General features: G+C 57.0%; 4 protein-coding genes and 3 non-coding genes across 12 annotated transcripts; 5 read left to right on the top strand and 2 right to left on the bottom strand.

The window, feature by feature from the left end:
• Positions 1–611: 611 nt before the first annotated feature.
• On the top strand, positions 612–14,384 carry supt6h (SPT6 homolog, histone chaperone and transcription elongation factor). 2 transcript variants are annotated; one of them, XM_086131982.1, is made up of 37 exons: positions 612–667; positions 1,433–1,543; positions 1,645–1,809; positions 2,350–2,420; positions 2,501–2,675; positions 3,655–3,736; positions 3,863–4,118; positions 4,544–4,645; positions 4,727–4,840; positions 5,094–5,183; positions 5,677–5,819; positions 5,904–6,049; positions 6,116–6,226; positions 6,303–6,583; positions 6,669–6,823; positions 6,907–7,102; positions 7,171–7,310; positions 7,774–7,891; positions 7,953–8,029; positions 8,606–8,741; positions 8,813–8,950; positions 9,421–9,588; positions 9,656–9,783; positions 9,849–10,056; positions 10,151–10,298; positions 10,486–10,628; positions 10,703–10,843; positions 10,904–11,099; positions 11,181–11,326; positions 11,388–11,480; positions 11,996–12,109; positions 12,193–12,317; positions 12,398–12,510; positions 13,025–13,108; positions 13,177–13,352; positions 13,424–13,635; positions 13,871–14,384. In XM_086131982.1, exons 2-37 carry the CDS (start codon positions 1,444–1,446, stop codon positions 14,076–14,078), a joined length of 5,199 nt encoding a protein of 1,732 aa, XP_085988108.1. In that variant the 5' UTR covers positions 612–667; positions 1,433–1,443; the 3' UTR covers positions 14,079–14,384. The 2 variants fall into 2 exon arrangements, with proteins under 2 accessions (XP_085988108.1, XP_085988107.1); XM_086131981.1 differs by lacking the exon at positions 612–667 and having other exon boundaries at positions 690–1,543.
• Positions 14,385–14,537: 153 nt separating this feature from the next.
• Positions 14,538–17,631, bottom strand: rab34b (RAB34, member RAS oncogene family b). The gene is given in 11 exon segments (XM_086131985.1): positions 14,538–14,929; positions 15,024–15,131; positions 15,202–15,292; positions 15,362–15,443; positions 15,662–15,755; positions 15,758–15,843; positions 15,949–16,050; positions 16,250–16,315; positions 16,454–16,545; positions 16,667–16,771; positions 16,853–17,631. Coding segments are annotated over 10 exon segments (831 nt in total). The 5' UTR covers positions 16,715–16,771; positions 16,853–17,631; the 3' UTR covers positions 14,538–14,867.
• LOC147194350 (uncharacterized) lies at positions 17,615–21,734 on the top strand. 4 transcript variants are annotated; one of them, XM_086131988.1, is made up of 7 exons: positions 17,615–17,946; positions 18,148–18,220; positions 18,413–18,561; positions 18,748–18,835; positions 19,906–20,079; positions 21,249–21,354; positions 21,421–21,734. In XM_086131988.1, exons 1-5 carry the CDS (start codon positions 17,887–17,889, stop codon positions 19,923–19,925), a joined length of 390 nt encoding a protein of 129 aa, XP_085988114.1. In that variant the 5' UTR covers positions 17,615–17,886; the 3' UTR covers positions 19,926–20,079; positions 21,249–21,354; positions 21,421–21,734. The 4 variants fall into 4 exon arrangements, with proteins under 4 accessions (XP_085988114.1, XP_085988115.1, XP_085988112.1 ...); XM_086131989.1 differs by having other exon boundaries at positions 21,437–21,734; XM_086131986.1 differs by having other exon boundaries at positions 19,906–21,354.
• LOC147194351 (small nucleolar RNA SNORD49) lies at positions 17,987–18,063 on the top strand. The gene has a single exon (XR_015103130.1). It is a non-coding gene; the product is annotated as a small nucleolar RNA SNORD49 (small nucleolar RNA).
• LOC147194352 (small nucleolar RNA SNORD65) lies at positions 18,258–18,331 on the top strand. The gene has a single exon (XR_015103131.1). It is a non-coding gene; the product is annotated as a small nucleolar RNA SNORD65 (small nucleolar RNA).
• LOC147194353 (small nucleolar RNA SNORD65) lies at positions 18,598–18,670 on the top strand. The gene has a single exon (XR_015103132.1). It is a non-coding gene; the product is annotated as a small nucleolar RNA SNORD65 (small nucleolar RNA).
• Positions 19,870–22,468, bottom strand: nsrp1 (nuclear speckle splicing regulatory protein 1). Of its 2 annotated transcripts, XM_086131984.1 has the most exons (7): positions 22,179–22,468; positions 21,544–21,634; positions 21,398–21,454; positions 21,182–21,310; positions 20,889–21,096; positions 20,589–20,691; positions 19,870–20,494 (listed from the first exon to the last, which is right to left on the bottom strand). In XM_086131984.1, the coding sequence occupies exons 1-7, from the start codon at positions 22,238–22,240 to the stop codon at positions 20,020–20,022; spliced, it is 1,125 nt and encodes a 374-aa protein (XP_085988110.1). In that variant the 5' UTR covers positions 22,241–22,468; the 3' UTR covers positions 19,870–20,019. The 2 variants fall into 2 exon arrangements, with proteins under 2 accessions (XP_085988110.1, XP_085988109.1); XM_086131983.1 differs by lacking the exon at positions 22,179–22,468 and having other exon boundaries at positions 21,544–21,780.
• Between the last annotated feature and the right edge of the window lie 296 nt (positions 22,469–22,764).

The raw sequence follows: 22,764 nt of genomic DNA on the forward strand, positions 1-22,764 counted from the left end.
TTTCCGCTCTGTCACTGGGGCGACGTCATCAATCAGGAAATGCGAACCGGATGTCACAGCGACCCCGGTGTCGTAGAGCTAAAACTACATGTTTGGTTTATTAATGACACAAGTCACGATGGCGTTTGACTGATGCTTTAATAGCACGAATAGCAACTGACAGTAACGATGGCAAGCCGCACCTTGCCTCTTGGGTTATCCCATTTTAACTAGACCGGGGGGGGGGGTAGTCCCCAAACACTACACTTGCACGTTTACAACACGGTACTGTCCTGTACATCGTTATTTGTGTACAGTGCTTTCGCAACAGCTGCAGCTGAAACAAAGCGGACCTTGGCCACGGAGAATAAAAGCTTCCCTATGTCTGAAGGCAATGCAAACTTTGATTACGAACATAGAAGTAGTACACTTGCACATTATGCGGACCACTCAACGTGATCTTTTGAAAGTCCAGAAAAACGCGACAGTGTTGTGTCGGTTTTGTGAAATGTCCCCTGAATCAGAACCACCAGGGGGCGGCAACGTGCAGCTGAAAAGGCCGCCGCATATCGCTTCCGGTATTCCGGAAGTCATCACGCAGTCCGCCATTTTTCTCCGAAGCGCACACAAAACTCACCGAGCGGATTTTGTGCTCTGACGCAACTCGTCGCTGCAGCGAGGCGGACGCGTGAGTCCCGTTTTCGTGCTCGTCGGTGTTGTGAAGCCAGCCACCGAGACGTCGATGTTGGCGCGGCTGCTGCCCGCCAGCTGTTGCTTGTTGTGCTCGCAGCTCATTCCGATGCTAACTTAGCGGAGCGCGTTTGCTGTGCGAATTTCAGTCGTAGGCCTGCTTTTCCCTTCCATTTGTTTTCGTTGTTTTTCTCGCGTGTCTAAACGTGCCATCCGGCGTCCCGACATCAATTGTAGCCTTTAGCGGCTCGCTCTCACGCCTTACTAGATGCACCCTAGCGCCTCGATGCCGGCGCGCTAACTAGCGTCTGCATTCATAAACAAGATCGTGCCTTGTTCCTTACTTGCTGAGAATTGGCTCAAGAATTTCAGCGGAAACATGCCGCGCTTCTCATAAAGCCCGGGACTCCATTGATTATTTCGCCCCGGAGCCTCGAACATGTTTAGTGGGGCATGTTATTGCTGGTGTCCGCATTGCAACATCGCGATCGCTTGTCCCGAGGAATTTTATCACACGCCAGGCTCGGTCTCGCGTCTTTGTGTCGATTCGTAACACTAGCTGGCTTTTAATTGCTATTTCGAAACGTTCCGATTTTTGTCGCAAGTCGCGAGATGGTCTCCATTCTTTTATTTTCCAGTAGAAGAACATTTTCACTTTCGACGGGGAAGTCGGGTTCAACACCCTGTGATCAAATGTTCAATTGGTGACTTTGCAAGCGTGTTTGCCAATGTCTGTCCGCTGGCTTTGTGATGTTGCGAGCAGGAGTAGCAGTCATGTCGGACTTCATCGAGAGCGAGGCTGAAGAGTCTGAGGAGGAGTTTGAAGAGAAAGACCTGAAGCCCAAGAAGACGCAGAGGTTCATGGAGGACGACGGTGTGTGTGTGTGTGTGTGTGTGCGTGCGTGTGTGTGTGTGCGTGCGTGTGCGCATGCGCAACACACGCGTGCGCAACACTCACATGCCATATCACCACAGATGACGAGGAAGAGGAGAACATGGAAGACCAAGACGAGCGGGGCAACTTGCGTGGGCTCATCGACGATGGCGAGGAGGAGGAGGAGGATGCGGGAGCTCAAAAGAGTGCAAGTGATGGTGGCAGCGACTCAGAGGAGGAAGTCCGCCATCGCCGCAAAAAGCGCAGTAAGTTTTCTACACTCGAAGAAAGGTCTAGAGTTGGCGGAAAGGCAAAAGATCAAGCGGGTGTCTACTTAGTCTGAACGGATTTACACGAGGAGGGGCGCATGTGTTGGGCCCGAGTCTGGGCGTTCTTGCCCCTTCTCGGCCCCCTCTCAGCCCTGATATGACTTCTTTCGTGTCCCACACCTTGCTCTTTATAACGCAGCCCACGCAAGCTCCAGAAAAGATCAACGGTTAAATCGACGACAAAATGTCTTTCAAAGCCGGCATGAGCACTGACAGTAAATGTCTCCGCTCGTCAACATCAAAACTGCTCCTCTTAAAAATGCCAACGTAGATTGAGCAGGTGTGACGTCCACCGCAGCGAGAATTATTCCAAATCTTGACAAATGACGTGGTTCTTTTTTTTTGAAATCTTTTCACTTGTCATCTTTTCATTTCTGACTGTAGTTTGTTGCTGATTCAGCACAAAATGCTTCAAACGCTAGCGAGATAAAGAGGTCAAGTGCCCGAATCCTCTTCTGCCACTTTCCCTCTCGACAGATTACAACGACCTGGACGAGGATGACCTGGACCTCATTGAGGAAAACTTGGGTGTCAAAGTCAAGAGGAGGGTAAGCGTCTTTTTGCCCTCGCTCGGCTTCTCCTCACGAGCCGCGGCGCAATTTGACTCGCTGGCAATCTCGCACCGCAGAAGAAGAAATACGACCGTGTGAAAACACTGGATGACGACGACGACGACGAGAAAGACCTGATCGCGGACGAAATCTTTCACGGCGACGGAGACGGCGAGCCGGAGGAGGGCGAGGCCGTCCGCGAGCCTCTCCAGCAGGCGGACGACGATGAGGAAGGGGAGGAGGAGGAGTCGGGTAAAGCCCGAGAGTCCCGACTCAAATGCGGACGCGCTTCGTCCTTCCGCCTGTGCCTTTTTTTTGCTCCAAACCTTGCCAAAGATCGGCCATGCTTTTATCAGAGATGAAAGTCCTCCGGAGTTTCGTCGTTCGTTGAGTTCGTCGTTTTGCTTTCGCGAGCGTAGCCATGTTGAGACGCTAACACTAGTAACGGTAAAGAGATTTTTGTCTCTTTATAATCACACTTGCTAAACCCCAGCGGAACGAATAAAAGACACCTTGGACAAGACGGTTGTCGTAAAAAATATATTTGGACAAAAAGGCAAACGCACAGATTGGCAGAAAAGCGCGTCCGTCCGACTTCGAGCGTCGTCTCGGCTGGTTTAGCTTAGCTGTTGTCGCGTGTGACGTCGTTGCGTCGGCGCTGATTGCTTGAAATCAAAAGACGCGCTTGCGTGCATGTTCGCGCCGAAGCGCGCGCAGCGGGGAGCGGCGGACTGTCTACTGCTGAGGCTCGCTGAGCTTGAGTGGCGTCGCCACAACAGTAAGACCCTCGCCTCGCATTCTCACGGCCTCGCCGTTTCTCGGGGATTTGGAAATTTCCTCGAGAACGGAAGCCACAAAGGGTGCACACGTGCACACAAAAGGAAGATTAGTCATTGAACGTCGAGTATTTGAATAGCATTTTCTGTAAACTGATTCATGCGTGATCGGGCCAAGTGCGCGCGCGCGCGTGTGTGTGTTTATTTATTTATTTTTGCGGGATTTTCAGAAACGTCCTCTTTCATCTGTGTTTTATGCAATATATCAAAAGTGTGATGAGTCCACGTGACTCCTCGAAGCCGCAGCGACCCTGTAAAAATCAAGGTCAACATTACTAAAATGGATTATGGCCACGCTGGGAAAAAACAAACTCTGTAAAATTTAAAAACGAGGGGGGGGGAATCCTCACTTGTCGTTAGCTCTCGTAATATTCTGTTTCTATTGCATTCCCCAGATATCGATGACTTTATCGTGGATGATGACGGGCAGCCCATCACCAAAAAACGGGGCAAGAAATTCTCCGGCTACACCGACGCGTGAGTGCCGCGCTCTTGCCCGCGTCCGCAGCGACGCGCACTTGCGTAGATGGCCGAGAGCAAGAATAAACGTTTGAAGCCAGTCGACATCTTCCAGTTGAAAGGTCGCTCCTCGCGTTCCCGCAGAGCCCTGCAGGAGGCGCAGGAGATCTTCGGCGGCGACTTTGACTTTGCGGAGTTTGACGCCGACGCGTACGACCAGGGCGAGGAGGAGGAGGAGGACCAGGACGAGGAGGGCTGGGACCGACCCAAGAAGCAGACCAAGCGGCGGCAGGGGCGCAAGAGCATCTTTGAGCTCTACGAGCCCAGCGAGCTGGAGAGCAGTCACATGACCGACCAGGACAACGAGATCCGCTCCACCGACATGCCCGAGAGGTTCCAGGTGAGCGCCGCCTTTGGTTTTGGCCGCCCCGCCCCGCCCCGCCCCGTTGCGGAGGTTCTGCCGTCACCGCGGAGCGGGAAAGGTCTCGTCGCGTCGGCTTTGTTGTCGACAACGTGACAATGGAGGACTTTGACCCAAAAGCGGCCCTTCCGGGGCGCCATCCGATCTTCCTGCAACTTGTTCACAGAGCAAAACAATTTCCCCCGTCAAAATGAAGATGGCAGTCGTCGGTTCGATCGCCAACTCGCCATACAACCGCTTTAGGCGCTTTCAACGTTAACCTGTCATACAGATGTAAAAAAAAAAAAAAAAAAGGCAGACTGCCGCTTCGCTTTGGCAACGGCGAGGCTGCGGTGGCGGCGCCGGATTCCCGCGGTTCCGCTCTCGTCCAAACGATGGCGATTGCAATCTGGTTTGTGTGGCAGCTGCGATCCATCCCCGTCAAACCGGCCGAGGACGAAGAGCTGGAGGAGGAAGCGGAGTGGATCTTCAGACACGGCTTCTCCACGCTCACCATTTCCATTCAGGTCTGTGGCGCTTTTCTCTCGAAAGCCGGCGGCGGCGGCCCGGCGCGGCGCGGTCACCCCAACGTGCTCGTCTGCCAGCAGGAGAGCGCCGACTATTTGGAGCGCGGGACCGCCACCAACTTCAGCCGCCAGGGTCCCAGCACCATCGCCAAAATCAAAGAGGCGCTCAACTTCATGAGGAACCAGCAATTTGAGGTCTCTTTGGAGACGCCGACGACACGCGCCGCGGCCAAACAAAACACTCAATGTTCTTTAAAAAAAACAACAACAACTCTGCACTCTCCACGTGCTTCTGGATTGATATTTTGCTTTTTCTTCAAATGCGTCGTTTCACCGGACCTTCTGTCGTATCGCGATGATGTCGTTATCGAGATATCTGGCACGAATCTCCAGATGTGAAACGTTGTCCGCTTCTCCCAGCCCTAATTCTCGGCGTGTTTCTTTTCAGGTTCCCTTTATCGCGTTCTACAGAAAAGAATACGTGGAACCAGAGCTCAACATCAATGACCTGTGGAAGGTGTGGCAGTGGGATGAAAAGGTAGCCCGCTTGCATTTGTTCAATCAAGAGCAGCGCAATTGGGATGACGCGCTGTTCAAAAGCGGGACTCGATCAAGTCCGCGTCCAGTCGAGCTGGACTAAAAAGTAGCCCGCCATTCAAAGTACTGCGTAGGGTCGCGCGTGGCTAACGCTAGCGCCGTAGCGAGTCGAAAACGAGGACGTCCCGTAGCGCCGCGCAAGATCTCCGGCCGGAGGTGTTTCATCGGGTTACTTGGCGCCGGGTCCGCAAGTCGATTGTTTGCGCGCTTTTGCGTCGGTTTAGTTGCTTCTTCGTCGTTGGCTTCGATGCTTCTTCTTCGTGTTTCTATGCGGCCGCGCGCCGCCTCCCATGCGTACGATCTCCGGCTCCGTGTTTGTGTTCTGATTTCTTCCCGTTCTTTTTTTCAATTGACATCGATCCCGATCCGTACCGATATTGAATTCTCGCCCGGGCCGTTAATCTCGGATTAATGGCCGCGTTTCCCTCCGCCAGTGGACTCAACTGAAAACCCGCAAGCAGAATCTGACGAGACTCTTTCAGAAGATGCAAGCTTACCAGTTTGAGCAAATCTCCGCCGACCCCGACAAGCCTTTGGCCGATGGGATTCGCCCCCTGGACACGGCCGACACGGAGAGGTGCGCGCGCCCGCCCGCCCGCCCCCGCCCGCGCTTCCCCCTCGCGTTGCCCGGGTAGCAAACGCGTCTGTGTGGCGGCCGCAGGCTGAAAGACGTTCAGACCCTGGAGGAGCTGGGCGACGTGTACAACCACTTCTTGCTCTACTACGGCCGAGACATTCCCAAGATGCAGAATGCCGCCAAGGCCGGCAAGAAGAGGCCGCGCAAGATCAAGGAAGTCGCCGAAGACGGTGAGTGAGAAGGTCGATTGCGAAAAATACGCGGCGGCGGCAGACTCGACTTGTAAGCTCTCGTAGGCGAGGAGGCGGAAGCGGAGGTCGAAGAAGAAGAGGAGGAGCAGAAGGGTCCGGACCTCAAGCTGGCGTCCCGCAGGGACATGTACAGCATCTGCCAGAGCGCGGGCCTCGGTGCGTCCCGTTTCCGTCGGACTCTCGAGGCGGTTTCTCCCCGAGCGAACTTGACGCCCGGCCCTCCTCCGCGCAGACGGCCTGGCCAAAAAGTTTGGCCTGACGCCCGAGCAGTTCGGCGAGAATCTGCGAGACAGCTACCAGCGGCACGAGACGGAGCAGTTCCCCGCCGAGCCCGCCGAACTGGCCAAAGACTACGTGTGCAGCCAGTTCCCCGCTCCGGAGGCCGTCCTGGAGGGCACGCGCTACATGGTGGCCATGCAGATCGCCCGCGAGCCCTTGGTCCGACACGTGCTGCGCCAGACCTTCCAGGAGAGGGCCAAGATCAACATCAAGCCCACCAAGAAGGGCAAAAAGGTCCGGCGCCCGGCCGCCCGCCCGCCCGCCCGCGTGGCGGGAAGGCGTGGCCGGCACTCACGCCTTCTGACCCCCGCCCGCGCAGGAAGTGGACGAGGCCCACTTTGCCTACTCCTTCAAGTACCTGAAGAACAAGGCGGTCAAGGAGCTCAGCGGCGATCAGTTCCTGAAGATGTGCTTGGCCGAGGACGAGGGCCTGCTGTCCATCGACATCTGCATCGACCTCGTTGGAGTGAAAGGGTAAGAAGCGGCGGGACGCCGGCCTCGGCGAGACGGCGAGGTCCTCTGACCGGCCGGCCGGCGCCCCGCCCCGCCCCTCTCAGGTACGCCGGTGACCAGACCTACTTTGACGAAATCAAGCAGTTCTACTACCGAGACGAGTTTAGCCATCAGGTGCAGGAGTGGAACCGGCAGCGCACCTTGGCCATCGAGAGGGCCCTCAACCAGTTCCTCTACCCTCAGATGGCCAAAGAGCTCAAGAGCAAGCTCGTCGCCGAAGCCAGAGAGAGCATCATACGGGTACGCCGACGTGAGTTTGGACCGGCTGAGCCAAAAGCACTCTGACTTTTTTGTTTCCCCACTTGCAGTCGTGCTGCCGCCGGCTGTACAACTGGTTGAAGGTGTCCCCTTACAGGCCAGACCAGCAGCTGGAGGAAGACGACGACCTGATGGACGAGAGTCGGGGCAAAGGCATCAGGGTGCTCGGAGTGGCCTACGCGCCCAGCAGGTGCGCGCCGACGCTCGACCCTCCGTTTCACTTTAGCCTCCGATCATCTCGACTTCAACTTGAGGCCGACGCCCACCGTCCCGGCCGCCGTACGCTCGACGGCCCGTGAAAATCTCTGCCGCGGGGACCGCGCGCCAACCACCTCGTTGAGACTTTCATCCCGCCCGACGTCTAAACCGGGGGCGGAAGGATTATTGAAAACCCTTTGACTCGGCAGATCCGCCGGCACGCGCCCTTCGCGATTTGGCGTATACCTCCGGCGAGGCGGCGGCCGATCATATCGCGGCGGGGGCGGATCCTCCCTCGAAGGCTCCGCCATCGGCAATCGGAACCACGCTCGTCTCGCCGTCGCGAGCGAGATTTTATGGAGCCCCGCGCAAGCGATGAAGGGCCGTGTCGCGGCAGAGGCGCGCGCCGGACTTGCTGGAATCGCCTCGACGCGTGACCTGCTTTTCCCCGACAGAGACACGCCCGTCTTTTGCGCGCTGATCAATGGCGAAGGGGAGGTGGTGGACTTCCTGCGCCTGCCCTACTTCATGAAGAGGAGGAACGCTTTCAGGGAGGACGAGCGAGAGAAAAAGGTGCAAGTCCCGAGACCGATGTTGGTCTTTTGGCGTCGCTCACTTGATTTGTCAACTTAAGGCGAACGACATTGAAAACCTCAAGAGGTTCTTGGCCAGCAAGAAGCCCCACGTGGTCGCCGTTGCCGGCGAAAACCGGTAAGAGATTTTGCTCCCTTTGTCCTCTGGCCGCCGTTGGGACCGGGGGGGACTTTGAAGCCCGGATCCAAGACGAGGCCTGTTACGATGCGCATGAGGAGTCCCGGTGGGGGGGGGGGGGGGGGGCAACCTTTCGCGTTCCACCATCGATTGAACAGAATCGCTTGTCAGGAGCGGCACGCTGAACCGATCACGGGCTAATCCGCCAACCCGATTCGACCGCCGGGTCCTGATGTCGCTCGCAAGGCCACGCCCCTTCAAGGCACACACAAACGTGTGCGTTTTGCCTTCATGGCACCGTTTGTTTTTCTTCTTCACGTTCTGTTGTATCGTTTTTATATTGAGAAAACCATCGTCCTTTGGAAAAAATGGTGTGGTCTGTCGGGGGCTACGACACATTGACCGATGGAGGGGAGGGGGGGCACGTGTATTGAGTTGGGAGCTCGCTCAGGGAAAGAATGAAACTCTCGGGTCGACCTCCCGCCGCGCCGCTCGTCACGTTACTTTGAAACCTTTCGAGGAGACGGTCAGCGCTGCGGTTCGCCGATAGGAATTGTGAACCCGCGCTACGTGCAGGGACGCTCAGATGATCACGGAGGACATGAAGAGGACCATCGGCGAGCTGGAGCAGGAGTCGTCGCTGCCCTCCGTCGGCGTGGAGCTGGTGGACAACGAGCTGGCCACGCTCTACATGAACAGCAAGAAGTCCGAGGTACGCGGCGAGCGAGGCGCCGGCCCGGCAAAGCGGCTTCCCGCGTGACCCGCCGCTCTGGTCCCGCGCAGGCCGACTTTCGGGATTACCCCCCCTTGCTGCGCCAGGCCGTGTCCATCGCCAGGAAGATCCAAGATCCTCTCGTGGAGTACGCGCAGGTCTGCAGCTCGGACGAAGACATCGTCTGCCTCAAGTTGCACCCCTTGCAGGTGAGGCCAGCTCCCGTTTGGGGCGGGGGCGCGTCACCCGCTCCTTAAGTGCTTTCTCGGTGTGAATCGGAATCCTCTTCATTGGCCAAGTGTTGACAACGCGCACGAGGAATTTGTCTCGGGTCGGATAAACAAAATCACGACCTCCAAGATTGGAAAAGAAAGCTTTTCCAATCCGCGATGTGAGGGGCGCACCCAACGGCAGCTGTGCGGCCGTGTGCCGTGTCATCCGGCGGAGAGAAAGCCAGCGGCGCCGCAATACAAGACTGCGACGGCTGGCGCGGCTAATCGTCGTCTCGTCTGAGAGGGAGAGGCGTGACCGTTCCGAGACTCGACGGGCCCGTCTGACGTCTTCGGACCCATTGGGTGGACTTTTTATTCTGGCTCCACGTTGCGACTCATCGCGCCGCGCAGAAGGCCGTCTCCAATGCCATCCGCGCCCTTCGATGAGAACTGCGCTCGGGTTTCAGGAACACGTGGTGAAGGAGGACCTGCTCTCGGCGCTCTACTGCGAGTTCATCAATCGGGTCAACGAGGTCGGCGTGGATGTGAACCGGGCCATCGCTCACCCTCACACTCAGAGTCTGGTCCAGTACGTGTGCGGTCTGGGCCCGAGGAAGGGCTCGCACCTGCTCAAGGTTGGTTTTTTCGTCGCCCCCGTGCTGCCGCTCTCAGCCCTGACCGCCGTCTCGCTCCTTTGAGCAGATCCTCAAGCAGAACAACACGCGTCTGGAGAATAGAACGCAGTTGGTCACCATGTGTCACATGGGCCCAAAGGTCTTCATCAATTGCGCCGGTTTCATCAAGATCGACACGGCGTCGCTCGGAGACAGGTCGGCGTGCGCTGCGCGCCCTCGCCAAACTCTTGCGCCCGACTCACCCGAGTCTCCTTGTGCAGTACCGACTCCTACATCGAGGTTCTGGACGGCTCCCGCGTCCACCCGGAGACGTACGAGTGGGCTCGCAAGATGGCCGTGGACGCCTTGGAGTACGACGAATCGGCCGAGGACGCCAACCCGGCCGGCGCCCTGGAAGAGATCTTGGAGAACCCCGAACGGCTCAAAGATCTCGACTTGGACGCCTTTGCCGAGGAGCTGGAGAGACAGGTGAGCGCGCGCTCGGCGGCGGGGCGCCGCGGCCGGCGGCTCCCCGCCTCACCGCCTCACCCCCCCCCCCCCCCCCCCCCTCTCTCGTCCGCAGGGCTACGGCAACAAGGGCATCACGCTGTATGACATCAGAGCCGAGTTGAGCTGCAGATACAAAGACCTCCGGGTCCCTTACAGAGTCCCCAACACGGAGGAGGTCTTCAACCTGCTCACCAAGGAGACGCCGGAGACCTTCTACATCGGTGAGACCTTTCAGTCAAAGCGAAAGGAGCCTTTTCTTGAGCGCGATGCGTTTCCTTCCTAATTTTTGGGGGGGATACGTGTACGTGTACATCCATTTGTCGACCGAGCGCGTCCGCCGTCGGCGATTAGCCCGCGAGCCGGAGAATCGCTTGCGGCGCCGAGAGCCACCTTTTGCCGTCCGTCCAGGTAAGCTGATCACCAGCGTGGTGACCGGCATCGCTCACCGGCGCCCCCAGGGGGAGAGCTACGACCAGGCCATCCGTAACGACGCCACGGGCCTGTGGCAGTGTCCCTTCTGCCAGCAGGACAATTTCCCCGAGCTCAGCGAGGTAGCGGGCGCGGGCGGCCGGCGCTTCCTTGGACGCGCGGCGGCGTCACTCAGGTTCCGCCCTCGCGTCCGCAGGTGTGGAACCACTTTGACAGCGGCTCCTGCCCCGGCCAGGCCATCGGCGTGCGCGGCAGGCTGGACAACGGCGTGCAGGGCTTCATCCCCACCAAGTTCCTGAGCGACAAAGTGGTGAAGCACCCCGAGGAGAGGGTGAAGGTGAGACGCCGGCTGCCCCGCTCGCTCTTTCTCTCTCAAACGCGCCTCCTCCTCCCCCAGGTGGGCATGACGGTTCACTGCCGCATCATGAAGATCGACATCGAGAAGTTCAGCGTGGACCTGACGTGTCGCACCTCCGACCTGTCGGACAAGGCCAACGAGTGGAAGCTTCCCAAGGACACCTACTACGACTTTGACGCGGAGTCCGAAGACGTCAAGCTGGAGGAGGAGCTGAAGAAGAAGCGGCAGCGCACGCGTCAGTGGCCGGGCGAGCCCTTCGGCCCTCGCCGTCTCGGACGACCTTAACCCCCCCCCCTCTCCCGCTTCCTCTCCGCAGCGTACATCAAGCGCGTCATCGCTCACCCCAACTTCCACAACATCAGCTTCAACCAGGCCGAGAAGATGATGGAGACGCTGGACCAGGGAGACCTGATCATCAGGCCCAGCAGCAAGGGAGAGAGCCACCTCACCGTCACCTGGAAGGTGAGCAGGAGAAGAAAGGGGGCCGCGCGCCTCCCCCCGCAAACCTCTCCGCTCTCTCCAGGTGGCCGACGGCATCTACCAGCACGTGGACGTGAAAGAGGAAGGCAAGGAGAACGCCTTCAGCTTGGGACACACGCTGTGGATCAACAACGAGGTACCGGGCGCGCTTTGCCGCGCGGGGGGAGGCTCGGCCGACCGCAAATAAGAATTGCCCTAGAAAAGTCCCGGCCTTCCTCCAAACTTTCCTCGTCGAGCGCCGCTGTTCCTTTTGTCAAGGGCGAGGTGACCTTGTGAAATTGGAGCCTCTTGGCTTTTCGTTCGGCGACGCGCTCGCCTTGAAGCGTTCCAAGGCCGCGGCTCCGATTTGGTCTTTGGCGTTCGACTGAAGAAGAAGAAGGAAAAAAAAGGCGGCTCGTCGGATCTCCGCGTCCTTGAATTTTTGAAAGCTCGACTTGAAATAAAAACAACTCCGATGCCGTCGGCGAAAGTCCGAGAAGTCTCGGCTAAAAAAAGCCCGTCCAAACAAATGCCACGAACGCGCTCCGAAACGGGCCTTGAGAATCGGGGCCAACTCGCTCACGGTAAAACCCATTTTTTTCACACGGGCCTCCGTGGGAAGACGCAAGCGCTTCCTCCCGCTTTTGTTTGTCACTCTCCTCATCCTCGCAGGAGTTTGAAGACCTGGACGAGATCACGGCGCGCTTCATTCAACCCATGGCGGCGTTCGCTCGCGACCTGCTGAGCCACAAATACTTCCAAGAGTGTAACGGCGGGAGCAAGGAGGCGAGTTTATTCCGCCGCGGTCCTTCCCGCTCCCGTCGAGGACCCGGTCGTCACGAGCTGCCCTTGTCTTGTGCCGGCGACAGAAAATGGAGGAGCTGCTGGTCAGGACCAAGAGGGAGAAGCCCACCTTCATCCCCTACTTTGTGTCGGCGTGCAGAGCTTTGCCGGGAAAGTTCCTGCTGGGCTACCAACCGCGAGGAAAACCCCGGTCGGTGACTCTCCGGGCGACGGCGCGCTCCGTCCGTCCGCGGCCCTGAGACGCGCCCCTCTTGGACTTTGTGCCCGCAGGGTGGAATACGTGACCGTCACCCCGGACGGCTTCAGGTACCGCTCGCAGATCTTCCCCACGGTCAACGGCTTGTTCCGCTGGTTCAAGGACCACTACCAGGAGCCCGTGCCAGGTAGGCGCAGGACACGTTGCGTTCGCCGAGAGGCCCGTTCTCCGTCGCGGCGCCGACCGGGCCGCGCGGTCAAACCCAGCAAATAGAAATCAACAGCGAAAGGGAGAGCGCGGATCCTCGCGGACGACGGTCGACGCCCGTTCGGAGCCGCGCAGATTCGGCAGCAATCGGCAGCGGCGCTTCGCTTTTCGTTTCACCCCCCCCCCCCCCCCCCCCCCCCCCCCCCCCCCGTTGGCGTTAGAGGGCGGAGACTTGTGCAAAAAGTACTGAAGCGTTGAACAGTGGGACGTGCGCGTTGCTTGGGAAGCTTGGCGAAGGTCACCCGCAAAGGCTCGGATGCATTTGAAGCCAAATGTCCCGAACTTCTTGCGGGTGTCGTATTGCGCAGATGTTGCGTTCGTCGACGAGAGGACAAAGGCCGACGATTACAAAAGAATCCGGCCGCCGGGGTGAGTTGAAATGTCAAGGGCTCAGCGGCTCAGCGGCCGGCGCACGTTTTGGTTTTCTCCCCAAGGCATCACGCCCACCAACAGCAGCAGTAGCCGCACGCGCACGCCCGCCTCCGTCAACGCCACGCCCGCCAACATCAACATCGCCGGTGAGTGTCGTCCGCTCGCCCCGCGCCTCGCCCGGGCCGGCGGCTCACCGCCGTTCCTCTCTGCGCAGACCTGACGCGAGCCGTCAACGCGCTCCCGCGAAACATGACCTCGCAGATGTTCAGCGCCATCGCCGCCGTCACGGGCCAGAACCAGAACCCCAACACCACGCCCGCCCAGTGGGGATCCAGCCAGTACGGATACGGAGGCGGCGCCGGGGGAGGAGGCGGCTCCTCGGCCTATCACGTCAGTGCGCCCGCCCGCCGCGTCTTTGCTCGTGCGTGCGCGCGCGCCGGCTCACGTGCGCTCCGACGCAGGTGTTCGCCACGCCCCAGCAGCCCATGGCCACGCCCATGATGACGCCCAACTACTCGTTCGCCACGCCCGGCCAGCAAACCGCGGGCACGCCGCAGTACCCGGGCTCCACCCCGCAGTCCGCCCACCACGGCGGTCACCGCGGCCACGCGTCGGGCACGCCGGCGTCGTCCGTGTCGTCGTCGCGGGGCCGGACGCCTCAGCAGCAGCCAAAGTGAGTCCGAGCGACAATTTCGGCCGCTTTGGCGGTCGATGCGCGGCAAATGACCAAAGTTCCCGCCAAACTCGATGAGGTGGGCCGCGAGCCGGGACGTCGGAGTCATCGTAAGCGCGCGAGCGAGCCTGCGGCGCGCCACTTCCCGCGATGTTGGACAGAGCCGGCAAAAGGATCGTTCTCTTTTTGGCACCGCTCACTGCCGGCGTTCAACTAACTCTCCCTCCCTCCGCAGAGCGAGCGGCAGCGGGGGCGGCGGCGGTTCCGCGGCGGCGGTGGACTGGGGCAAGATGGCCGAGCAGTGGCTGAAAGAGAAAGAGGCCGAAGGTCGCAAGAAGGCTCAGAGGATGACCCCGCGCCCTTCACCCAGCCCCATGATCGAGAGCACGCCCATGTCCATCGCCGGAGATGCCACGCCCCTGCTGGATGAGATGGACCGGTAGTGCGCCCAGGAGGGGGCGGCGGGCGGCCTTCCCGTACCCCGCCGCCCCGCGTCCCCTTTCCGCTACCGTGACTCACCTTATTCGGCCGTGCCGGCATGCCGCACAGTGTTCTTCTCTGCGTGTACAAAATGGACCTGCCGTCAGGCGAGTTGCTCCGCGCTTTGTGTCGCTTTTAGTTTGCTCGTCGCAATGGGGGGGGGGTATCGCGGCCAGAAAACATCTGCGCTCGAGAATGACGGCTCCTGCTCACGCCCACCGGGAGAGCAAACCTTTGTATGGAAAAATAAAGACAACAGTTTTTTTTTTCCCGCCCCCCCCTCCCTGTTGGAATCTTACATGTCCGCACTGTGCGCGCGTAAATAAGCCCGTTGCCGCCGACCCAGATTCACTGTTGCGCGCGTGACACGGCCAGCGGCTGTCCTCGATGAAGCAAAGACAAAAAGTGGAGCCGAATCCACGTCCGCGCTCGGATCGTTTATTCACGTCACTTCTGCGGGAAGCCGGGAATGATTTCAGTTGACGCGCGTGGGCGGCGCATCCGCGGAGCCCCGTTCGTCACGTGCGCAGCTTGAAATCCGAGGAGTCCCGCTCGAAAGCCGGCTCGGCGAGGAGGGGCCGCCGGCAAACGAGGCTTCCTTTTTCTTTGGACCGGCGGATGACAAACGCGCGCCCGTCCGGAGACGGCAGATGAGATACGCCGCGCGCAGAGAGTCGACGAGCCACACGGGGATGCGGCAGACGCATTTTGGCAAGGCTTTACGTACATGTCCGCCGGGCCGTTTGCTGTATTCAGCAACAGTCGGGCTTCCTCTTGGCCGGCCGGCGCTCGTCGGCGGGGCCGCCGGTGAGCTCTGGCGAGACGACAAAGGTCGGCGCGGGAGAAAAAAAATGCGGCCGAGCGTATGCGGCTGGTTTGGCTGACGCGAGCGTGACGACGCGACTCACCGATGACGTCGGCGGCGTCCCTGGCCACGCTCTTCTCCAGCCGGCGCAGGACGGCGGCCTCGAAGGTCAGCGCGGCCACGCGCAGGAACAGGTCTCTCACGCCGTCCCCTGTGGCCCACAAGCAATGACCTTTATCCGTAGGTCGCGTGGACGGCCTCGGGCAAGAAATGCGCCGCACCCGACTTGGCCGAAACCGCCCAATACTCGGCCCGGATCTCCTCCGACATTCGGACGGCTTCCCGTTCCGCCCGAGCCAGCCGCTCGGGAGACTGACGGCGACAAAAAGAGGTGGTGTGAGCTCCCGGTCGGAGTGGAACTTGGCTTTTGTCTTCACCCACGCTGAGGTCCTTCTTGGTGCCCACCAGGAAGAGAAGAACACCGGAGGGGTCGTTCTCCTTCACGGCGTCCTCCAGCCACCGCCTGCACACGCACGGTCGACACGTTTTGGCCGCTCATATCGGACGGGCACCTCGCTCGATGGCATGCGCGTGCTCGTCTTCGCGGTCGGTCGAGGTTGCCGTCACCACGACCGATGATGAAACAACATCACGTTCGCGCGAACCCCGTGAAAGCGCCGCCTATGCGCGCACGCCCGCCAAGATGCGGAAATGGCGTGACCCGTCGCATCGGCCGCTCACCTGGCATGCGCCAAGGAGCTTTCTCTGCTCAAGTCGAACACCACGATGATGGCTGCGGGCGATACGCGCACAAAAAAGGATTTGGAGGTGCAACGGACGACAGGGCCCCGCCCTCACCTTGAGCTCCTCGGTAGTATGTGGAGGCGATGCACTTGAAGCGCTCCTGGCCCGCCGTGTCCCACCTGCAACGCACGGCGCCGCTTCTCTTTACAAGCCGCGGGGCGCCTCCAGGCTCCGCGCTCGGCCCCTCCCCCTTCTATAGTGACGACGACGTGGCGCATACTCACAGCTGCAGGCCGAAGGGGACGCCGAGCACCTGGAAGCGTTGCGTGTCAAAGTCCACGCCGACGGTGGCTTTGTAGTCCTTGCGGAAGCCTCCCCTGCTGAACCTTTCACAACATGCTTTCTTTCGTGCGGGATGCTTTTGTGATGTTCTGAGATCAATGTGCTGTCCCGTCATCTTTTTGCACGGTTTGGGCCACGACGGAGTCGTCGCGCCGTGTGAAGACGGCACCGGCCACCGCCGCCGTGTCGGTATCGACGGTGCGATCGCGCCGACACGCGTGCGGTTGTGCCACGGCTTCTTACCGGCTGACCAGACACGTTTTCCCCACCGAGACGTCGCCCACCACGATGACTTTGGCAAAGTTGAAGCTGCGAAAGAGCAGGACAGAAAGATTTGTGCTTTGCATTCTCTCAACGAGTTGATTTCAGGAGGGTTTTTTGTTGTTGTTGTTGTCTTCCTCGGTGGCAAACGAAAGAATCTTGGGGGCCGCGACCCTTTGAGCTCACCCGACGGCGTCTTCCTTGAGCATCTGACATGCGGCCTTCACCCGTGGGTGGAAATCCTCTTTGGTCTGCAGCGCCGCCTTGGGACTGCAACACTAAGGCGAGACGATTGCGAGCGCATTGTTGTGTCGAGACAGGTGTCACGTGGTGTTGTCGTCATCTGGTATTGCCGTTGCATTTGAGCTGTGTTGTTTTGACGGTGTCCGCGTGTGTCACCTTGGGCAGGTGTGTTACGATCCTGTCGCTCTTGTCAGGAGGCAACATGGTGGCGTCCAACTGCAGCGGATCCACCTACAAACGTGTGCGCGGCAGGTCGCTTTGCTCAGAAACGTGATCAAACGACACATGTTATTTATTGCAAACTTTGCCAATGAGTGACCATTCGGGGTTCGGTCTAACCACCTGATCCCTGACGCCCCCCCGCCTTTGAAAAATCCCTTCCTCCTGAGAAAAAAGAACAAAACTTTGCCGGATTGCTTCCAGTCACGGTGGCGCATCGACAGTTTCGGGAGGATCTCGCCGACTAAGGCGAGCAGCGACGAAAGAAAGAAATCACAAGAAAACATGACGGAATTGCTGAGAAAACAAAAGTTTACCTGAAGCTGGCGGCCGGCCGGTAAGGAAGAAGATGAAAAGAAAGCGTTCCGAGATGTGAGGTCGAAAAAGTTTTCAGAGAAAACAAAAGCAGAGCAGCTGACGGCACAAAATCAAGTCAGCAGACTTGCCTCGCGCTCAAATCAATTCATTTGTTGCAGTTGGAAAACAAACTGCGCCGCCGCGTGGCCTCACCGAATACCGGCCCCCGGGATGAGGGCGCCGACCGCCGAGTGAAGTCGCACGGAAGGCGACTTTGAAAACATTTGACCCTTTCAACGTAGCTCGAATGACGTGAATTCAGGTGGATCGAATTAAGCCCGGCAAAGACTTCCCTGGGAACTGATCACAAACGCTCGATGAGTGGTGTCAACATTGTTGCAATCATAATCGAGCTTTGTTTTCCATCTCGTTCGTTTTCACAAATGACATGCGGTTTTAGGCATAAACGCCAACCTACGTATGCTCCGAGATTCCGGTCAAATAAATTGTCCTTTTCTGCCCCGACGCCGGAACGCCGCTGTGACGTCATATGCATGCGACTCGAGGTATTTAATGAGGGCGTTCGGCGCTCTTCGGTCTTTTCCACTCGGGCTGCGCGGCTCTCCGCGCGTGCCGGCGAAGACGATGAACGTCCGAAAGAAGGAAATGGAAAAAGTAGCAAAGAGTGACTTCCGCTGACAAGGAAATGCGAGTCCAACGTCGCAGTTGGTTGTGCGACTTAAATACCGTATTCCGCTTTGCTTGCCGAAGTGACGAGTTTGGCGACCCGATGTGACCGCGTGGACTCGACGGCGGAAAGCGACGCAAACGTGAGCGTTTTCTTCCGTCATGTCGGGCACATGAGCGTCGCGTGGCCCCGTCCGACAAAACCGTGTTTGGGGCTGGCGACGAAAGTTGAGGTGAGCCTTTTTTTCGTCTCGAGTCAAGTGACGCGCACGTGGTCATGATGAAAATTGTGAATAGGAAGTGCCGTTCGATGCGACAACTGACGAAGTTTCTTAATCACTCTTCTGAATCGCCGTGGCGACGGCAATTTATACGTGCCGGCCATCTATTATTTTATGGGGGAAAAAACCCCGTCTCTTTTGACCTCCCGACAGGTCACGTGTCCGGATGGAAAAAACGCTCCGCAAAGTCATTTCTTTCTGGCGCTACCGGATTTCGATCCAGAAGGTATTTACAACTTGATGTTTTCGTGGCTTCAAACTCGTTGTGATGAAATGGCAACTGAAACAGCTGGAATTACCGGCAGATGTTCAGTGGTGACTCGCCTGTTTTCTGAGCGCTGAAACGATGGAATGGTGTGCGCACTTGAGTTGGCTGCGGTGATTGTGTGGACGATTTTCAGTATTTGTTTTTCTGCAGGTTCCCGAAGACCAAAAGTCGTCTCCTCCTCAGCTACTGCGCAGATGCAGAGAGTCACGTTTGACGTCGGGCAAGCTGATGTGACGGATGCAAAAGGGAAACCATGTCACTTGCGACCGGGGGTGCCGATGAGCACAAGATGTCGTCGGGTGAGCGTCGCGGGCGATTGAGTGACGATTGGCGCGTCGTGATGAAATCTCGAGTGAAACAGCTGGAATTACCGGCAGATGCTCAGTGGTGACACTTGCTCTTCTGAACACGAGTGAAATGCGCTTCCGAGTGCGTTGTCGGGCCGCCGACCACTCGGCAGTCATTGCGACTTTTCTCCGGTGCAGATTGGCGACGGCCGAGCGGTGACCGCCGCGCTGGAGACGGGGGCCGCGGCCGATCGAGTCGGGGGGGATTCGGTGATGGCGAGGCAAGGTTTGAAAGCTTTTTCTGCAACATGCCTTGCCCGAGCTTCAGTACAAGTGAATAAAAATGTGTGGAAACAAGTCCCGTTTTTGTTTTTTTACTTCTCCAATTACATGCTTGCCACGTTGACTTTTGCTGCCATTTCGGCCCCAAATTGTTCAGCCTAAATGCTTGTGCACGCTGTCGATAATTGAAGACTGTTCATTGATGAACGCTATTAAACTATTTGTATGATCAATTGGTAGTTTAGAGACCACGTTTCACTTAAAATTGGATTTCAAGTCAAGTCAACAGTATTTCTAGAGCACTTTCAAACAGCCATCGCTGCATACAAAGTGCTGTACGTGGAGCAATTTAACACGCACAATAAACCGTAAGACAGATCGGTAATAAAGGCGGTAGAAAGCACCAAACGGTAAAACCGAGAACAAATCCAAGTCATGCCGAGTCGAATGCCAAAGAATACAAGTGAGTTTTGAGGAGGCTTTTGAAGATGGGCAGCGAGGAGGCTTGCCCAATGTTCAGCGGGAGCTCATTCCAGAGAGAGGGACCGGCAACGGAAAAGGCTCCATCCCCTCTGAGCCTCAGTTTAGTTCTCGGCCTCGACGATTACATTTTTGCTTTGTTGAAAACAAAGCGTTGTGATGCAGACATTTATTCTGCTCATCTTTTTGGCCGATTTTCTGCAGTGTCGATTTGAAATTTCGCCTTTGTGATTGGGATGGAAATATTTGTTTGCAGTCGGTGCAAACGTTCGGATGATTCCGTTTGTGCAATATGAATTGAATGATCTCGGAAACAACCGATGCACAAATGCCAGCAGATGACATCCGTGCCCCCGTTTTCAAAACGTCCGTGGGGGGGCCTTCGGTTTCTGCAGCCGACTGCTGAATATGAAAGGAGGGGGGAGCAATAACCTCCCCCATGGTGAAAAGTGTATTCTTTCAATTCTTTGGTATAAATGTATTCATTGGCCACAACAGCATGAGGGTGTTGAAAATGGCAGGTCACGGATGAGGTCATTCATATCAGACTAGGCAATATTGATGTTGTCGATGTTGATTTTACTTCCCTTTCAGAACATTCTGATGCAATGTAGGCAAGTTGCCATTTGGACAAGATTCACGGGCACCGCGCTGGTCGAGTGGCTCGTCATATCGTTGCTTGATCGGCGGACGGGGATGGCGTCCGCGTCAGTCGTCATCACGTTCGACGTAGCTCTTGGAGGCCGAGCGCGCCATCTGGCGGGCGAGGTATCGATCTCTGGCTGAGCTTAGGGTCTGCTCGTTGGCACGTTTGGCAAACTTGCCGACGTCGGTCTCCTGCGTTTGGCCTTCCTCCTCCGTCGGCTTCTCTTCCTCTCCCCCCGAGTCTTTGTGTGACTTCCCCTCGCCGTCTTTTTCCCTCGGTCCGTCTCGGCGTGCGCTTCTTTGACTCTGGCCGTCTCGGTCTCTCCGTTCGTCCTCCGGCTCTCGCTTCGCGCGCGCGTCCCGCTCGCCGTCGCCGCCCGACGATGCCGACCTGCGTCTGTAACGGCGTTTGGAATGCGACGTCTTGCTGAAACCGCGCCGCTTCTCGCGAGCGTCCTCTCCGTCGCTTCCGGGACTTGGGGCCATGTCTCTCTCTTGGCTTGTGTCCGGCAGCCTCCCATCGTCTGACTTTTCACTTCTGCACAAGAGCCCGCACAAAAGAATGTAAATGAGAGTGCGTGCGCGTATATATAAAAGCTACGGCGTGTCGCTGAAGACGCAGACGGACGTACTCGTTGGCCGAGCGTTCCGGGATGGCTTCCTCTCCAACTGTCTGGTTGAGAAGATGTCTGTAGAAACCGCTCAGGTCTTTTTGTTTCCTCACGTCCAACGCAGCTGGTGAGGGAAATAAACAATTGCTTCCGTCATATTATTTTACATGTCGCTGGATGCATTTTGTGATACGTCAGAAGCACCCGAGTGCGAGTAAAGAGTTATTTCTGTGGGGGCGGGGGGGGGGACTTTCAAAGCCCCCCAAAATGTGCTTTTATTCTCAAAAAATAAAAAAGCGAGCAATTTGCAGCGGGTCCGACCTTCAACGGCAGCCCGGCGCCTCTCACGCTCCTCTTCGTCCTTCTGTTCCTCGAGCTTGCGTTTGTAGGCCGAAGTGACGTAGGCCTCCTTGTCGGCAAACTGGCCGCCCTCGGCCTCGCGCTCCTTCTGGATCTTGCGCTCCTCTCTGCGTTCCTGCTCCTTCTTGCGGCTATCCACTGCCTTCATCAGCTGATGGATGTACTTGGGCTGCAAGTGCGCATAAAAAGTCACTCGATGGAGTACAAGAAAAAAAACAAAAAAAAAAACAGGTTGGTTTAAGTGACCGCGCAACCTTCTTGTCTGCCCCCGACAAAACTTTTTTACTGTTGTCCAGCCTTTGTCTTTGGATCTCATCATAGACGGTGTCATAGTCGTACACGGTGCTGTCCTCCTCCAAGGCCTTCTTCATCTCCAGCCGAGTCTGGAAGCAAACGGCCATAGGCAGCCCGTCAATCACGTCACATGGTAAGGAAAGAGGAGGCGGTCTCGGTCTCGGTCTCGGCCTCACCTGCCTCATCGTCTTCTTCTTAGCCGCTTCTTTTTGCAGACTCTCGCCGACAGACGTCTGATTCAAAAGAAGCAGTCATTTAGATCGCCTTTTGAAACGGACAGACGGTGCGTTCAAAGTCAAAACGCGCGGACTGATTGTGCCACCTCATCATCGGAGTCATCGCCAAACACAGAAAGTTTCTGGAGACGTGTTGGCTTGGTCAAGCATTTTTTCTGAGGCAGGATGAGCCCGTACCTGAGTGAGTGCACAAGAGGATTGTCGTGAAGACCGAAAGGTCCGTGACTCCGACGAGCACCTTTGAATAAATTCTCGGTTGAGACGTGACAACTTTCAACATTTGAATGTATCTTTTCGATCGATTTCATTGGGACCGTGCACATCCATCAACACAACAGTGCAAATGCGCCGCACTTAGCACGAATGCTAGTTTTCATCCGTAGTCCCAACTGCACATCCGTGCTTCTGGGGGAAAGAAACAAACGTTCAAGAAAAACAAAAACGCCCCTTGAAACGAACAGAGGGGCACAAGTGAACGGCACGAAGCCGTTTGTTTGTTGTGATCCTTTTCTTCTGTTGCTTGTGCTCTTCTTTGCAGTGCTGCGTTTTGCACATTAAGAGCTGGATTAGCGGCAGGGCCAGTAAACCATTTCCAAGACGCTTCAAAAAGAACGAAAGTAGCGAGTATGTCATTAAGTCCGGTCTTCCGTATCAAATCTTTAAAAATCCTAACCTAGCCCTAAGCGTCCACTCGTGCGTTCGTGTATTCGCTCGCACTTACTGTTTTGCTGGCACCGCCATGTTGTCTCTTCGGATTCGACGCTTGCGGCAGATTCGACCCATTTTTAATCCTGGCAAATTGTCAAAAAACAATAAATCAAGGCTACATTAGTGCGGGCGTATCCATAAATATCAGTGTACAACAAAGTATATATTTTCATCCAGTCTTCTGACACGAGGTTGCTAACGTGTAACGAAAGTGCGACTGCCGCGAATGGTGACCGATGATCGAAATGATCTTAAAATGTGAGCGCTCCACAGTATTTTGGAAGCAAAGGGCTGGGGGGCGAGCTGCGTGAGTGGGTGGGTGCGCGATTTGCTTCGTCGCTATGCGATGGTGTTCAAGCGAGTTTGTGACGAAACGCGACGATGTGTGAAATTGTTTGAAGGTGTAGGGACAGTTTGATTAGAAGTTGCCACTAGATGACGCCATAACTCCTGCGCAGTGCATACTTGCGCCTTACCAAGACTAGATAGCGCATGATGTACTCTTGATGTGATTTTAATATCATACAAGTGTTTGCGAACGTTGTAATAATGCGGTTTGGTGTTTTGGAATTGACCTTGTAACTCGTTGTGATTATTTA

The sequence above is a fragment of the Hippocampus guttulatus genome, chromosome 15 (genome assembly GCF_054856545.1).
Source record: "Hippocampus guttulatus isolate MCC_2025c chromosome 15, RoL_Hgut_1.0, whole genome shotgun sequence".
Lineage (NCBI taxonomy): Eukaryota > Metazoa > Chordata > Actinopteri > Syngnathiformes > Syngnathidae > Hippocampus > Hippocampus guttulatus.